General features: G+C 26.0%; 1 protein-coding gene across 4 annotated transcripts in view; it reads right to left on the reverse strand.

Annotated features, from left to right (window-relative positions):
- Positions 1 to 1614: 1614 nt before the first annotated feature.
- Positions 1615 to 19339, reverse strand: part of LOC107436981 (activin A receptor type 2 punt) — a 55907-nt gene continuing 38182 nt past the window's right edge. For all 4 annotated transcript variants that reach the window (XM_043042140.2, XM_016048830.3, XM_043042141.2 and 1 more), the window contains 3 exons: positions 17740 to 17870; positions 11980 to 12127; positions 1615 to 2081 (listed from right to left, as the gene is read on the reverse strand). In XM_043042140.2, the coding sequence (XP_042898074.1) occupies positions 1984 to 2081; positions 11980 to 12127; positions 17740 to 17870 (377 nt within the window). In that variant the 3' untranslated portion in view covers positions 1615 to 1983. The remainder of the gene's footprint in view (positions 2082 to 11979; positions 12128 to 17739; positions 17871 to 19339) is intronic.

Consider the following 19339-nt stretch of genomic DNA (forward strand, 5'->3'; position numbering starts at 1 on the left):
AGTTCCATTCTTCTCACTAAACATATTTCAAGAAGCACTGTATTAAAAACTTATTTAACATGTTGACTGCAAAACCTGTTTTATGAATTTCCAGCTCAGAATTATCTTGTAATTATATATTTTTTGTTATTTTAAATATTGACAATATTAAAAGTGATACAAGAGATACTTTAGTAAAATGCGAAGAAATACTTTCAGGGATTAAATTTATTTCAAAATGAAAAATAAATATAGGTAAGAAAATTGAACAAACTTTATTTTTTAAAGGTATTTGGAAATTTTCTGTAAGTTAGCAAACCAGAATCTAAATTTGGAAATAAACTACAAATCACCTACATGTAAAACACTTAAATAATTGAATGCTTATTTAAGTAGTATGAAACAAAAATGCTCCTAGAAGAAGTAAACAGAGGTAGTAATAAAATTATAAATAAGGGTATGTATGAAGTAGTTATGAATTTTTCAGTCCATCCTTGTTTCTTCCTGAAACATCTTAATATTTTAACAAACTTGAACTTTTAAACTGATTTTGTGTAAGTTTGTAAGCATTCTTGGTATGAAACAGTCAACATGTTTTCATATGTATGTTTTATTTATTTATATATATATATATATACATATNTATATATATATATTTTCATTTAAAAAAATGATATTTTTAATATCCACCTAAGCCTGATTAAGAAATTTGTAGCAAGCATTTAAGTTTTTCAAATTGAGTATAAATAAAGCTATTTTCGCAATGTAAAAAAAAATATTGAGTTTAAAAATACTATTTTATCTGAAGATTTGAGATGAAGTTAATGATAATTCTGCATATCATAAATTATTCATTTAAAGATAATGCAACAGACAAAGAAGAAAAAAGAAAAACATCTACATACTAACAATTTTGTATGGAACTTAACTTTGGCACTTGCTGTCAGGTATAGATTTTGTCCATAATGTCAAACATTTCATAAGTAATTCGGTTGTTGTTTACACATTAGCTATTTACCTTATAAGACACATAACTCTGTACATTCGTTTCTACCTCCTTTAAAGTTCAAATTTTTCAGAGGGGGAAATCAGGGCATCTTTCCCATAATGATGCAATGAACTAAAATGCAATCCCTGCCATTTTAGAATTCAGGTACAGGCAGCATGCCACAGAGGCCATGTTAATAATAGGAACATTCATAAGAGCAACTAATAGTTTTGTAATCTCAGATCTTTAGTGCTTGAGCTTAAACTTAGCTCAGTGTCAAGCATCGACTTAAAGTTCACAAAAATGGATCAATAATAAAACCCACATAAGATTCCAGTTTAAGAAGTGACTACAACTCAGAAGACTTATACACACATGCATTCAAAAATCATATTATATCTCTAAAAGTTTTGTGTTAACGATAATATAACTTCATTTTTACATTTAAACATAGTACTTAGATAACAGTAATTAAAAGTATAGCAATTTGATTGTTACATCAGCAATAAAAAATTTTTTTTAGTCATAAAACAATAAGAGAGGTAAATATCTAATTATAAAAATCAAATCAATAAAATTCATTCAAATTTTAAGAAACTTTTTCTTGTTGTTCATAGCATAAAAAGTGTCACTCCTAAAATAAACTATTTAATTTACATAATTTAAATTGTTTTATTTTTCTGGAAAATGTAACAGATTTTGGATGGGTACACTGTAATGATAAACAGAGTTTAAAATGACGAAGATATTATGTAAAACTTTTCCCTTTCCCCCTGCACAGGCTAGTATTAAGAAGAGCAATTACTTATCAGAGTAGAACTGACTGTAGTGATAAACTTGTACTAGCTTGATAGAAGGCACAAGGAAATCTTGTGAATTACAAGAGATATTTTAGAAAGAGCATATAGTTTTAGTCTGTACTTCCAAGCTGAGTTACATCCATTTTGAGAAGAGAACTCTTTTAATCACTGACCAATATCCAGTACATGGCAAAGCAGTGTTTCTTTTTGTACATTCTATATACTAGATTCTTTTGGCGGTAAAATTGGAGGAGATCTAGAAACTGGCTCAATATCTGGGCAAATATTTGAGGTAGCAGTAGAACATGATATTTCTGTCAAAGATAAAAATATGAAATTAAAAACAATGTTTCAATTTTAAAACATATATAATTCTTTCAATAATACAATTGTAGTACTTATGCAACACGCTACCTTACAAATCCTTTTGATCTAAAGCAAAATGCTTAGAATCATGGAACATTTTCAATTCACTCATTGTTACAACAAAATTAAAAATTATTCGAAAGAAAAGATCCTAAAAATTTTAATTGTACTTATACAGATTTAGTTTCTAAATCAACTGCGATAAAATTTTAATTGAATCATTTTTTTCTACCATTGCAACTTCATCTACAATTTTATTTTCCTAAAATCTTACTTAATTTTTGGTTAGCATAAAAGCTGAAACTTTTTCCACCAAACAAATTATTTAGTAATAAGTGGATAAGTTAATTAGGAGTAATTTTTCACAGTTTTGTATCCATTATTTCAATTGCATATGTTGACTGGAAACAGATTACATAAAGCTTATCATAAAAGCTAGTAATTTATTTACTATTAATAATTGTGAAACAGTTAATAGTTATATATTATTTTAAATACATTTATCAAAAAATGTTGCATAATAAAATAACACATTACTTTGTAATTAAAGTATACCACTCCTAATTTTAAGCATTTAATTTAGAATAATAATCAAAAGTTAAAACATAAAAATAGAGAAGTATACAAAGACAGGATTAATAAATATTGCAAAAAAATACAGTTAAATAAGGAAAGCATTAGTAACTTTTGCATAAATAATACCAGGTTATTTTTTTGTTAACTTTTATGCTGATGACAATCACAGAAATTAAGGAATGTTAATTCGTTAATTAAGAAACAGTACTATGTAATTTTTTGGTCCATTGGAGAGTGCAAACACCAATGAGAAACAGTTCAGAGAAGGGAAATAAAACATTTTGTATATTTGTTACACCAATAAAATCTTAATAAAAAAAGCATCTTCGTTAAAAAAATATATATATAAATTTTCTTAAGCACAATTAAAGAGTTTATGTTGTAAAAATTGTTATAAAATGTTCAATAAAAGAAATTTAAATGGTATTAAACTAGGCTTAAGAGAAAAAAAATAAATAAAATTAAAGACATAAGATTTATAGTGCATCAAGATTAAAAAACCATATGCACATGGGATGAACTAGAGTTAATACTACACAGTTAAGAAAAATCTTAAGACAAATAACTAATTAAACATTTTTGATTTGTTTCTTTTTTTAATATAAATATATATATAGTAAAATCTCGCTATAACACTATTTCTGGGAATAAATAATATATTGTTGTAGAGGGATGTATTGTTATATTGAGGGCCTACACACTTTGGGAACACAATAAGACTTTTTTTAAAATTTTAATGTTAAATATGTATCAACTATAAACGTATATATTAATTTGCAGATAGGTTATTTAGGATGAAATATTAAAAACAATTGAAATAAAACAGACAGCAAATATACCTGAAAACCGTTTTTATTGAAAATAATCCGATATTTTTGTTTGTTTATTCCCCCGAGGCAGAATCGTGGTAACACGGCGACATTGTCCCAGAACATTACTGAGTTCTTGCAGAAGGATTTTTCCTTTGTGAAATAAAAAATTTTGCTTTTCTTTTCAGCAGAAATTTTTGAAAGATTTTATCTTTTCTTCGGAATTATAATCAAAAGATGCCTTTCTCGCGCTTCGGAGTGGGAAAAACATGCTTGTGACTTTTCTATTCTCATTGGAGAAAAATGAAAAATAAAGAATAATAAAGTAAAAAATTTGGTTTTCGTTTCTGTGGAAATTTTCGCTCCAATTTTTCATGCAGTTATAACTACTGATTTCCACATAGCTTTTAAAATCCGATGTTAATTATCACAACAACTAAATCTCGAAATGAAAACATGCATTTAGTAACCTCTTTTTGAAGAGTGCGTTTCGTGTGATTTCGTCGTCTATCTTTTTTATTGGCAGTTACTGCTACAGATTTCACTATTTTATTTTTTTAATATGATGATGAATTATAAAATGCGAGAATATCGCCCATAATATTAGAATAAAAAATCACACATGCAATTAAAAAAATTATTTTATTTGATCCAATTTTTGTTTATTTAATTAATTTAATTTTTTTAAAATTCGTATATTTCTTATTGTTAAATATTTGCAGAAAGATATTAGTATTAATGAGGTATGTCGCAGAAAGCCCGAAAAAATTCTGCTACAGGGGTTTATTCATTCTTTTGACTGTTAAGTCAATCAACAAAGTATGCATTGAGTTTAAAATACGAAAATGACTTTCGTTTGCGAATGGTGCTCCACCCACCCTCTAAGTAAAAAATTTTCTTTCAGGTGTTAATATGATGCTTTTGTTCATTTGTGACTCATGACCAGGTTTTAACATGAAGGAAATGAAATCAAATAGGAATATTATGTCTGTGACTTCTTAAGAGATATGGTGGGCAATTCTAAGAATGGAAGCTCTTCGGGTGGTCAGCAGTGGGTTTTTTCTTGTCAGAAAAAAATGGGAAAATGGCAAAAGATGATAAAATAAGACTTTTTACATTATTTGAAAACTAAGAATAATGAAAAAAATAAGGTTAAAAATTTGGAAGAAAAAAATATTTTTTTACAGTTGTTTATTGCTTTAGAGAATATCGTAATATCGAGAGGAGAATAACATTAATTCATATGAAAGTTTGTCGGGACCATGAAACATTATCATAATAGCGAGAGTTATTGTTGTAACGGAAATCATAGTAGTGAGAGTTCACTGTATATATATATGTATACATACAATATATATATGTATGTATACATACATACACACATTTATATATATATATATAAATATATAGATAAATATATATATAATAAAATAAATAAATACAAGAAAAAAGTTAAGAAAAACAATAAGTTTCATTTATTGCGCATAAGCTCCAAGTAAACAGAACTCATTAGATAAGTTCAAAATGAAGATAAAACAAAGGAAAATTATGGACATATGAAAAAAAGGGGGGGAATAACAATGAAAAAAAATAACAAACTGATTTTAAAAAAAAGGGATGAAATTTTCTAAAAAACCAGAAAATAAAAGATATAATCTTTTCATAAGCCCACACGATTATATCCACAAAAAAGAGTGCTTTCTGATATTGTATCAATATAGCCAAAGCAAAATATATTAATACAATAGTGTGAGGAGCACTCGAAAAAATTTTTTTACAAAAATTACAACAAATAAAAATAACATGTAAAAACAGAAAATAAAATAAAAAGAAAAAACAGTATAAAACAAAATCTCTAAAGCGAGTAGCGAAATCAGATGTACTTACATGAACAGGAAATTTTCAAGAATGATTTAAAAATATTTTCGCAACAAGAATGCCAGATTACAAAATATGAAAACAAGTTGACCACAAATAATTTTAGAAAATAAATATTTATTTAAGAAAAAATAGAAAAGAGAAACATAAATTGCCTGTTTTGCAAATAATTTTGGCCACGGATTTGCCCAAAATGGATTTGCACATGGAAAAGTTATACAAATTATCAAAGAAAAGAAAAATTTAGTAGATAATTTTAGCACGGATTTGCCCGAAATGGATTTGCACATGGAAAAATTTTATAAATCAATAAAGAAATTTCTAGTAAATAATTTTACCCAGCGATTTGCCCGAAATGGATTTGCACATGGAAAAATTATAAAAATTAACAAAGGAAATTTTTAGTAAAGGAATTTTTCAGTAAATAATTTTGACCACAGATTTGCCCGAAATGGATTTGCACATGGAAAAATTATACAAATTAACAAAGAGATTATTTAGTAAATAATTTTGGAAAGCGAATTTTCCCGAAATGGATTTGCACGTGGGAAAATTAAATAAATTTATTTGTTGCAATTTCTGTAAAAAAAAAATGTTTGAGTGCTCCTCACACTATTGTACAGTATGGAACCGATTATCCGGAACGGTCAGGACCATCGCTATTCCGGATAACTGATTTTTCCGGTTTTCTGAATCGCTACAAAAAGCTGTTTTTTTATAGTTAAACCCAACTAAAAAAAAATATTTGGAAATAATCTTAAAAATAAGAAAAAACGATGAAGTAATACACTAATAATTATTTCCAAAATGATGGTACGGTAAACATCTTTAAAAGAAAAAAGAAAAATCGTAAAATCTCATGAGGAAAAAAAAATTTTTTTTAAAAAATGGCGAAAAAAAATTATTGAATTTCGTTCTGGTTTTTTGATTTTCTGATTTCCGGATAACAGGTTCTGAACTGTATTAATATATTTTGCTTTGGCTATATTGATACAATATCAGAAAGCACTCTTTTTTGCGGATACAATTGTGTGGGCTGATGAAAAGATTATGTCTTTTATTTTCCGGTTTTTTAGAAAATTTCATTCTTTTTTTTTTTAATCAGTTGCCTTGCTACTTTTTTTCATTATTATTCCCCCCCTTTTTTTCATATGTCTATAATTTTCCTTTGTTTTATTTTCATTTTGAGCTTATCTAATGAGTTCTATTTACTTGCAGCTTATGCGCAATAAATGAAACTTATTGTTTTCCTTAACTTTCTTCTTGTTTTCTTGTACAGCAGGGAACCGATTATCCAGAACGGTTGGGACCATCGCTTTTCCGGATAATTGATTTTTCCAGTTTTCTGAATTGCTACAAAAAGCCGTTTTTTTAATTGTTAAATCCAACTAAAAAAAAAATTGGAAACAATCTTAAAAATAAGAAAAAACGATGAAGTAATACACTAATGATTTTTTCCAAAATGATGGTAAGGTAAACATCTTTAAAAAAAGAAAGAAAAATCGTAAAATCTTATGAGGAAAGAAAATTTTTTTTTTTTTTAGAAAATAGCGAGAAAATTTATCGAATTTCGTTCCGGTTTTTTGGTTTTCTGATTTCCGGATAACGGGTTCTGTACTGTATTTATTTATTTTATTATATATATATATATATACATGGGTGATTCTCACGAAATATGACAATTCACTCTCCCTTGCTCCAGGATCTAATACCATAACAGTAAAAGAACTTTTTTTTAAAAAAAATTTATAAATTGCATTGCTGTTAGCATTTTAAAATGACTTTGCACTAGCATTGACTATTTTGTATAGTTAAAAAATTTAATTGAACTTCATATTGTCATTTTCCTGGCATGTTCCAAACAATGCCTCCTGTAATAACTAGCTTCAAAACTTCCCATAAATTTTTCAATATCTAATTTTTTTTTACTCAATCGGTGTAAGCATTTATAGAATATATGCAGAGGGTATTATTTACAAAAACTTCGCTTAAAATAATTTTTTCTGTCAGTAATTTGTTTGTCCCAAGAAAATCTGTCATTTTCGTGGCTACTTTTATTTAGTGGTTTTTAACCAAAATAGATAGAGCCAGCTTTCAGTATCTTATGTTAATAGATTGATTAGATACCTTCCTATATGAATATGTCTTGTTGCATGAATAAAGAACCAAGTTTCTGGTTCAAAGTCTATTTCAAAAAAATTTTCAAGATGAGTAGATTTTTGTGTTGTCATTTTCCTGTTTCCTGGCTTCTTGAAATCATTAATAACATAAACTACATAGATTTATCTGAGTTATTTTAAGAAATCCTGTTGTTTTTTTGCAGAATGTAAACGTCTTAGAACAAAATATTAAATTAAAGTAAAGTTATATCCTATAAAATGGCGAATTTGTCATTATCCTGGCTTATGAATTTCAGGACATTGAAGTGTTACCAAAAATTTTTTTTAACTGCTAATACTGTAAGAAGGGAAAGCAAATATTGACCTAATGCCAAGTTTATGCATGATTGTAATATGGTTGGATTTTGGATGGTCAAAGCTATTTATTTATTTAATAACTGATTATTATACACAATTTTATTCTGTGCATATCAGCAACAACAAAAAAATTTTATTCTTTCTACAGTGGATAAAAAGAATTAATTTAAGGAATTTATGGCCCATCTAACATAAAGGCTTAAGTTGAGTTACTTACTATTAACTTAAAATGACTGTTTTTTAAACTTCTAAGCTAATATGTCATTTTCCTGGCATTCAAGATTTGGTGAATTTCTATTTTTTTCTTTTTTCTCGAGTAAATGTCAATAAACTACACTGCTGTCTGTAAGATATTAATAAATGTAACTAAAGAAGCGTACAAAAAAAATTAGATTATTTTGAAGACTTTAAATTTGAAGAAATTTTTCGGTCCGAATTGTCATGTTTAAAAAGAATCACATATATATATATTATATATATATAAATGAACTGATTTAAAAAGAACTATTAGGACTATTTATTAATAGGAAGAAAAAAAAATTCAGCCAGTGCTGAATATTTAGCAACAACCAAATATTTGGAGCAATACTATTAGTAAAATGTATAAACGCATTGCTCTACAATACTTTTCAGTATTTTTTCTAAATTTCTTTACCTTTTTTATTATTAAAAGTTGTGAATATCAATTTTTAAATTGAACTGCACAACTCTGAAAAAAATATCTAAAAATTCATAAGATTTCAATATAATCTTAAAAAAGTAAATACCAATTACTTTCATAGATAAAAGAAATTTTTTTATGTTCTATAACAATGTATAAATTATATTTTAGAGTTAGCTAGAAAATCCAATGAATTACAGAACTACATAAAAAATTACATTTTATTAAAGCTGATAATTTTTAAAAATTAAGCAAAACTGATTTTAATTATAATTTAAATGACTACAATCTGTCTAGGTATTTCAAAATTGCAAAATTGATTACATGCCAAAATTCGAGCTATTGTAATGAAAAATTTTATCAATAAACACATAATAATTGGATATAAATCAAAATGTATTCTGCAGGTTTCATGAGATGCAGGCTCAGATGATACTCTACTTTTATGTCCAATTCGATAAATATTGAGAATGCCCTCAAAGCAAGTTGAATGTATTCAGCATTAATTCTGATGCTATTCCTAAAATAAATTCATCTCTTGATAACTTTAGGTTACATTTACTCCAGAAAGTATTTTACAGGTAGATTTATGAAGTTTAACTTCCACCAAATCAGGTTAGCATTTCCTAATCGCAGGGTTGATTATGGTAGTTGTCTCTAATTCCCTTAAAAAATTTTAAAACATTTGGAAAAATGTAAAAATAAATATAATTAATGTATTTAGGTAATAATTTCTTTTACTTATATCTTCCACATTTTTATTGGACAAAAAAATTATGTAATTTATACATTGTTTTTCACATAAGTCATAATACCCAGCCAGAAAATAAATCCAATTTTTCCCTGCTATACTGATTCTGCATAATTGTAGCATCTACTAAATCTTTACTTTATAATAATTACTGAATTTAACACAATATTTAAATCAAGGAAAACAACTTCATAACACTGATGTAAACACTCAAAATAAATTATACACTACAAAATAAAATAACCTAAGACACTATCATAATCAAGTTGGTGTGCAAAAGTCTTTGGCCAGTGGGGTCATCCCATGTCAGTTCACCCAGCCATGGTACCACCATGATCTTAGTTTTTGATGAAAAATTGTACACTTGTAAAATTATTGATGCTGATTTTAGAAATATCAATAATATTGGAATCGGTAAAAGATTTTAAAAGTTATAATCATTTATTTCTTGCCGAAATTGCATCTTTGCCGCCATTTTCATTTATACATCAGAGGCCATTCATGACTGTAACTCATGTTTGTCCTAGAATAATAATTTTTTTTATTTTGTTCAGAAGAAAGTAGTCTGTCACATAAACACACATTTTTACAAATAAATATTTGACTTGTTTAACAATAAAATTTTGCAGTTTTTTGATCAACAGAGTTGAGTAACTTCAGCAGCTGATTTCTGCAAACTCGCCCCCTTCAATTTCAAAAATATTTTAACCAATAATATTTGTAAGTGCACACTAACATCTGATAAAAAAAAATTTATGGCAGTTCGCACACTTTTTTTAAATGAAACATTTGGTAATAGCATATTTCATTCTAAATAGCAACAACATATTGATTATAATTTTTAAAAATAAACATTGAATGAGCTAACTTTTTAGTTTGAAGTAAATGCATTAAAGATAAAAGAATTCAAAATTTCTGTTGAAAAACTTTAAAAAAAAAAACAATATTAACTCTTAACTTTAAATAAAAATCAGGCGCTTTTAATTCCTTAAATCTATTTTCCTGTTGTAGAAGAATATTTTTTTCATTGTTTACACACTGAAATGTTTGACTCATCATTGAGCTTGTATGTTCTTTCTGTTGTGTTATTAATGTCAACTGTACAAAGAATTTTTGTAAAAGGAACTAAGCAAGTATCACTTTTTGACAGTTATCAGACAGTTGGTGTTATAAAATCATTTCATTTCAACACAATAAAAATAAATAGAAAAAACTATATTGAACTTTATTAGTTTCAAATGAACTTCTTTGAGAGAAACTCATTAGCACAACAATTATTGTAATGTCATTATTATATAGTGAACAATCATTAAATATCAAGTATAAAATTAACTATAAATATTTATAATTTGGTCTTCAATTACATTTTAGAATCAAACAAAATGTTTGAATTTAAAAAAAAAATACAATGACTTTCTCTCTGATATTATTCAACATTACAGATTGTGATTTTCTCCTTCCCTAAAGATCAAAGTGAACATAATTAAAAAAAATTTAATGGCTGCTCTTCATTATTTGGTATAGCCCTCTAATCTTTCAGAAAAAAAATTATCTATATTTTAATAGATTCTGAATAAATTTATTTATAAAAAAGATGAAATTCCATTAATTTTCAATCGTTTTACCTTCTTTTTTTCTTTCCCTTTTTAAAGGAGGAGGGCTCAAAGAAAGAAGAAAAAAATTATTTTATAAATGGTCACTTAATTTTACAAATTTTTCTACGATTCACGTTTTTCTAAATCATTTTATTGTACTTTAAAAGCAATAATCATCAAACTGTCAGTACTTAAAATGATCATACGAAAAATATTTCTCAAATAAATGCATTTGAGCCACCTCAACTCTGTTGATCAAAAAACCGCAAAATAGACCAATTTACTAAACAAGTAAGATAGGTATTTGTAAAAAAATGTGTTTAAATGACAGATGACCTATTTACTAAACAAGTAAGATAGGTATTTGTAAAAAAAAAATGTGTTTAAATGACAGATAACTTTATACTAACAAAATTTTTAAAAAATTTTGTTTCAGGACAAATATAAGATGAGTTACAGTCATTAATAGTCTTTGATGTGTGAATCAAAATGGTGGCAAACATGCCATTTTCGCAAAAATATAAATGCTTATAATTTTTAAACCCTTTTACCAATTCTAGTATTACTGATATTTTTGAAATCAGCATAAAAAATTCTATAAGTGTACAAGTTTTCATCAAAATCTGATATGGTGGGTGCCATTTTTGAAAAATCCTGTATGATTTGACGTGGAATGATCCAGAGACAGTATTTTTATTCTTTAAAATCTAAACAAATTATTTATTTTACCAATCATATCTCCACAATTCCACAAGACATTTAGAGACTAAATCTGCTGTGTTAGATATCGTTTACATGCAATGGGTAAAATGAAAATTATGAATTCAATGGGTTCAATTTATGAATGATTCCAAGTGGTGGATTCCATTAACTAGTCTTACATATCTAATGCAAAAAAGTTGTTAGCAAAGTGTGATTTGTTGCCTACTCAAATACAAAATAGGACATTAGCAACATCAGTTTCAATGAGACAGTAATGACACTCACTAAATTTGGAAAAGAAGAATGTTAAGATTAAAATTTTTTTTAAAAAAATCAGAAAAGGTAGTTCTTCTCTTACACATAAATAAAAAAATTCATTTTTAGAAATATAACTTACCTTTTACCATGCTCATTTGTGTTCTTGGATAAGGAGGCTGAGTTTTGTACAAGAAGCTTATTCTCTCTTGGACACAGCTAGCAGAAAGCCTAGCTTCTGCATCTTGGTCAAAACACTCTTCAATTGTGTCACATAATGAGCTAATTCCCTGTTTAAATGCAAAAGTAGAAAAAAAAAATACAATTCAGTAAAGGAACAAAAATAAAATGCACATAACATTTTTTTCCTACTTTTTATAAAAATCACAGTTATACAACATTTATTACAGCTGCATAATATTTAAATTACACTAAAAATATTTTTAATGCAATCAATTTTTATGTCTATTGGATGTAACAGCAATGCAAAACTGTAAAAACTATAAATAAACTATTCTAATATAAATGTTAGGTATGTTATAATTAAATAATTCCATTAAAATGTCTAAAATCTATAAAAATTTAAAAATAAAAAGATATTTATACAATATCAAAACTAACAGTTTCATAGAGTTTAGTAACTATAGAAAAAAGTCTGATTTGAATATTTTAATTTATATTATTGAATATTTTAATTCCGCAAATTTTATATTCTACTATAAAACAAGATTTATTAAAAATGATCCTGTCATTGCGTGTGACTTTTGTGTGTACGAATGATTAATGTAACGCATTATTTGTTATTAAATTTTGCCTTATAAAGCAACATAAAATTTGTTGTAAACCAATTATTATTTAGAGCTCTCTTTTAAAAAGTACAAAAACTACTTAGAAAATTGATAGAAACTTTTTAAATTTTTAAGATATTCCTATTAGACTTTTTACATTAGTTACCATATACTATTCACAACAAAATTACGATTTTTTTTTTTAATTTTTCTCTGTGCAGACGCACTATGAAAGAACTAATTAAAACACTCATATCTTGTCAAATTTTTAACAATTTTGATCTTCAAATTTAAAAATAATAATTTCATAAATAATGAAAAAATGCTCTGAAAATTTTGTTTATTTTTATGGAAAATTCTTAAAAGTTATAGTAAAAAAGACATAGGACAAAAAGATTAGTTTTATATAAAAAAATATATATTTCTCCATAAATAATTAAGCTAGATTTCAAAAATTTAATGTAATCATTGTAAATAGCAACCAAAATAATCAATACAAGTTGCAAGCTTATTGTTATACTTTCTGACAGAGTGTTCAAAAATAGTTGTTTTTGTTAATCATTTAATACTGGTCGTTTGAAACTTTATTGACATGACCTAAACACTTCTAAAATGCCAAAATAATCTTCTAAGTAATTTTGGAGAAATCTAAAAAAAATTTCAAAAATTGCAAGCATCTCTTCCATGATTCTAGAATAGTATATAGATATATATATATATGCATGAGCATATTCACACACACGCACATATATATATATGTATATACATATTTAAATAATATTATTGTCTGTCTAAGCTAAGTACTCCTCCCGCCACAAAGTCTGAGGCTGTCTGGTGCTATGGAAACAAGAATGGTGCAGTTTAGAGAGGGTAGCTTCGATGATAGCTTGTATTGGAAGTATACGATTGGCTGACTCAGCCAATAGTAGGAGACTTATTTAATCTGATTCAAGAACTTTTTTAAGATTCCTATAGATATTTCTTTTTTGCTTAAAACGATTCGCTTTACCCAATTGGTTGCTATTTTTTAAATACAAAGAAAAAAAAAAGAAGAAAAAAATTTAACAAATTCTGAAATTGAGGGTAGTGCAGGGCTTTTTTATGTTACTTTCAATTTTGCGCTATTAATTATGAATATTCATTGATTTTTTTGATGGTTTAGTTTCTAAACTTGCACATTTTTTAAAGCAGTTAATTTCTTTCATTAGTTGAATTTTCTGGTAAAAGTGAAGTGCTTAAACTTATTAACTCTAATTTTAAAAGAAGATAACACTTTTACTGAAAATAGAAATAGTTCATGTTATCTATGCCACAGAAATATTAAATATCTTTCTTTTTATTATTCATTTTTTACTCTTTTTTTTTCTTAACAGAAAGCAAGTTAATGCAAGTAAGATGAAATTTAAAACTATCAGCGATAATTTTTATCTCAACACCCATTGAACCATCTGAAGTCATGTAAGTTTTTTTTTTAATTACATTTTCTTATTCTTATTTTAATACAACATGTATAGCTTCTCTCACCATTTATTAAAAAAATAATTCTAACAATTTTTTATTAGCAAATTTATTTTTATTTTTTCTTAATAACCAATTTACAATGTATAATAAATTTATAGATGAGTTATTTATTAATAAAACATTGAACTGCTCTAAACAATTTTATACAATTTCCATACTGATTAATTCTCTTATTTATCAATCATTATTCATAGAAATAACAATTTCAACTGGTCATTGTATTTGGACAAATAGTATCAATGAAAATCAGAAGAGAGCTGAAACATAAAAAAGCGCAACTTATGCAAGTTATTTATTTAATAATTAATGAAAGATTTTTCTGAAATTTTGAAAATGTTAGTTATTAATGCTTCCTATTTATAATGCATTAGTTATAATGCTGGTTTTAAAACTTCACCTTTTTTTAAATTTAAAAGGCATTTTTCAAAATTCAAAAAAATTAAACAATGAAAAAGGGAAAAAAATTTACTACAAAAATAAATTCTTTGAAAAATGTTTCTAAAACTGAAGATTGTGAAAAAGCAGAAATATATAAAAAAAAAAAAAAGGAATTGAACACTCTAAACGATGTTTTAGGCGCAAATGCTTATTTCTCTTCACTCTAGGGCTAACACAATAGACCAAAGAAAGAGATCCCCTTTCTCTCATCGACCCGAGCCGAAACCACGCCTAAACAGTGACCCCGCACCCCTACTTGAAATAGTCATGCCTCGTTACCATAGTCACCGCCGCAGGTTCAGACGAATGTCTGGAGGAGTACTTATTTTAGACAAACAGTACACTGTCCAATTATTATTGTAATACCAATGAATTTTCTCTGTTTATTGATAAAGATTCTGGTCGAGTTATTACCGGATATTTAGATATTATTGAAGATCAAGATGATTAAAATTTTAAATAGAGGATCTAAATTTAGGACAAGTTAAAAAAGAAAAATTATAATTTTATTTTATCAGTTAAAAGGGATCTAGATTGTTTTACTGCTTAAGTTTCAAGAAAATATCATTGACCTATTGAAGGCTTTACAGGATGGAAAACCAGGATTGTTGAAAGTGTGAAAAACAAATTAAACTAATCTAAATTGTGCTTTTGTCCCAGTGGTACAATCATTGATTATATGTTCGAGAAAATTAAAAAAATTAAAAATATGCTAATTATTACAGCTGTTGATAAAGCTTCTAACAACTTTGGTATTATGAGCAATATTTTTTTAAAAATTGATTATTAGGGAATACAATAATGCTTATCTTAAATTAAAGGATGACAAAGTTATTGACAAAAGGATTATTGCTTTTAGTAAAAAATTCATCCTTATTTATTTCTAATAGTTAAATTTCATAAAAATCCAGTTAAATTCAGATTTATAGCTTGTGGTACAAATAGTTATAATTCTATTAATAGGAAAAAATTCTTTAATATTCTTAAAATTATTTTGTTTAAAATTAAAAGAGAGAAAAATATTGATATTAATAGTAATATTGATGTTTTGAACTTTATTGAAATAAATGAGGTTTTTAATATTAATATATTTGATTTTGAAAATCTTTATAACAGTATACATCATGCTCTAATACTTGATATATATGTATATATGTAGTTGCATTTATGATAAATATTTAATTAAAGAAAATATTGATAAAACTTATTGGATTGAAATTAGTAAATTTAATCTTTTTGAAAATGTTCTTTTTAATGGCATTGATTTTAAAACAAAAAATAGGGATACCACAAGGTAATTCTTTTTCTGCAGCTTTTGCTAATAATTTTTTGAAGCAAATTTTCTCGAGTTTAATGATTTTAATGTTTTTAGATATATTGATGATTTAATTTTATAATGATTTTATTTTTAATATTTAGATTATTAGAAGATTTAGTTTTGAAGAGAATTAATGATAATTGCTTAAATGTTGAATATTTTTAATTTTAAAATTAATATTGCTAATAATCAAATTAAAATTTGTATTTATGATAAAAGGAGGGCTTTTCATTTTAGGGTTATTTTTTCCACCAATTTATGCAGTAGTATTTCCAAAAATTTAGTTATTTCACAACTGTCTAGAATTAATAAAATTTCCAATAATATTCAATACTTTCAAGAGGCTACTAGCAATTTTTTTAAATAATCTTGAGGGTAAAATTAACAAAATGATTAGTTTTTATTTTCTTTCTTTAATAAGAACTAGATCGAGACTTAACTGAGTTGCCCCAGTTGAGCTTTTCTACTAATGAATGGCAACAACTTTCTTACTTTTCTTTTCCTTTCTGTGCATTAAGTAGGGACAGGATGTTCATTTGTGATTTTCAGTTTGGTTTGTTATTTTCTGAGTGTGGTGTGCTTTGGGTTTTGGCAATGAAATGTGTTTTTAAGCATGTTTTTTTTTTAATTTATTTTTCCTTCTGTAAATAGTTTATGTATTTTGCATTAATTTCACTTTTGTATTTTGATTTTGTATTCTCTCTTCCTGGACTTCTTGCAAAGCTTTGGGGTACAGAGAGAGCAAATTTTAGACCTTTGCCTTGCTTTCCAGAAAGAAAAGGTTTTGTACTATTTTTATGACTTTCGGGCTGGTACTCCCTTGGGGACATCAGCTTCGGTTGTCATTATTACATTTTTCATTGTTTCCCTTCCTTGTTTAAGATTTGCTACAAAATCTTTAAAATACTCTACATTTTTGCTGACTTTTTACAGAATTTTCAAATTTGGAAATAAGAATTAGCATGAACTATTTCTTGAATCTTAACAAACAAGTAAAAATGTTTTATTTTAATAATAATTAAATCATTTAGTTAATGGAAACTGCAATGAAATATTTACAAAATGAAAACCTTTGCACTAGTAATTTGCTTGACTCCATTTTAACACCAAAATAATATGTTTGTAAAGTTATTATGTATTATATTTTGTATAGATAATTTCCAAAACACTTTTATCATTTTTTTCAGTTTTGTTGAAAAGATTTCACATAAAAACAACAACAATTTGAAATATTTAGCTAAAAATAATATTTAAAAGTCCCATTTTGCCACTACACAGTTTATTTTGATTTTGCTTAAATACAGCTGTTCAAAGTATAATAGATCTATATAACGCAGTTCTATAAACAGCATTAACTTTACAATTTCTAAAGCAAACCAAAATTGATAAATCTGCTGGACTTCATTTGTAATGCTCCGGATAGTTAAATTTTTTTCAGTAAATAATAAATACCTTAAGTCCATATTTTTGAGTTTTTTACTATTTTCATTTTAAAATAATTTGAAAACATAAATATTTGTCTGTTCCGGATAGATATTGCCATGTTTAGTCGCTAAGTTTAATGATCTATAAAACACAAAATTTCACACAACAAAAAGTCCTACTTTTAAGGTTAGCATTATAAAGATTTTCTACTGTAGTAAGTTTTTTAAGTATGCATTTTTATGACTAACTGTACACCATAGACATGACGAAAAGCCTAATAAGTGGTAATAGTTGTAAAAATTATAAATAAAAACTAAACTTATCATGCAGTAAGTTTAAACAAATTATATTAAGATATTTTGTGCAAGATTAAAAATAGCCAAGAGCTGTAAATACAATGAAATATGCTAACGGGATGTTTTCTCCAGTAATCTTTAAATTTTGGTCTTAACTTCTTTTGACACACAGCTTCTTGCATGTCTTCCAAAGTAGGATGTTGACCAACAGTATCCTCAAAAGGTAACATGTATTGATCTACAGGACCTAAAAATGCATGGTGTAAAAAATTATTTTTTTAAAGTATCAAAAAATTAAATATCCTAAAATCAGTTTGCTTTATTAATATTATTTGAACCACTTTTTTTCCAATTACTGAAGGAATATCAAACATTAAAGACCCAAAACTATTCCCTCTTTACTTAGATTGTTTCAGCAAAAATAATGTATACATATTTCAGTGTGAATTTATATAATTATATTATATATTTAATTAGTGTGAATTTATTAATTAGAAATTACATAAATTCATTTCGCCCACAGAATTCTTTTCAGAAAAGGAAAAAAAACAATGTATATGAAATCTTTTCATATACTTCCTTAAGCAAGAAATTTAGCTTAAGATTGTTTAAATCATACAAGGTTATATTAATTTGCAATACAAAAAGATATCATATACTTAGCAATTTTTACCTAGTTTTATACAAATCAAAAAATTACTCTTTTCACAAATGTATTCTGACAGTATAAGGCATAAAAAGGCACCCAATACCTATTGTCTAGATTCATGCTTTGTTTTCAATAATTAAGATTGTTTTAAAAACATGACAGATTAGTTTGATGATTTTTAATAATTAAAATCATTTGACTGAAATTGTTAAAACCTATAAAAACTTATTAACATTCTTAAAAAAAATAGTGTTAATAATACTTATAGATAAAAAATTGACTTGCTAAAAATTTATTGGATTGTAAATTCAGAGTATCTGCTACATTTTCATGATACAAAAATTTTTCATGACTTAACGAAGTTACTATTTTATATTATGAATCAATTGCACTTAAAATTTTGTCTCTTAAAACAAATACAGATAACTAGTATAAAGCAAATAAATCAATTATGTTCTCTGACATCAAAACAAACTTAAACAATAAATAATATTGGTCTGTAATAGGATTAAATTCATTACAGTGCTTGTAAACTTACAAATTAAAAAATAAATAAATAAATAACATATAATTAAGTTATTAGCCACTCAAAAGATGTTTATAGTTAAAGCCTTGAATTTTCTTATGTGTGGCGGATCTAATGAGAAGGCCTACCTGATGATTTTTTAACTACTTGAGCTTGAAAATTCTATTTCATTGAATTGAGTCTCTAAAATTTCATAATCACCCTTCCCCTTTTCATCTTTTACGGCAATCAATTTTTATAATTTAGAATCAATAATAATCTAAAGAATTAACAATGCAGGTGAAAAACAGATGACAAGAATGAAACAATAAGCATGACAGATGCTCTCCAACTCAACCAAAGAAGCTGTTGATGAAAGTCCCTCCTACTACCAGCCCGGCAATAACAGTCTGTTTAGGAGGATTCACAGAAGTATGATTACCCGTCCATCTTTCTTCTGTTATAGGTGTGAAGAAAAGAAAAGTGAAATATGCAAATCATTCTATTCTCTAAAAGGGACGAGTGAAATGAAATACTTAAACAATCTATTTTGAAAGTAAAG

Source organism: Parasteatoda tepidariorum, chromosome X1 (genome assembly GCF_043381705.1).
Source record: "Parasteatoda tepidariorum isolate YZ-2023 chromosome X1, CAS_Ptep_4.0, whole genome shotgun sequence".
Lineage (NCBI taxonomy): Eukaryota > Metazoa > Arthropoda > Arachnida > Araneae > Theridiidae > Parasteatoda > Parasteatoda tepidariorum.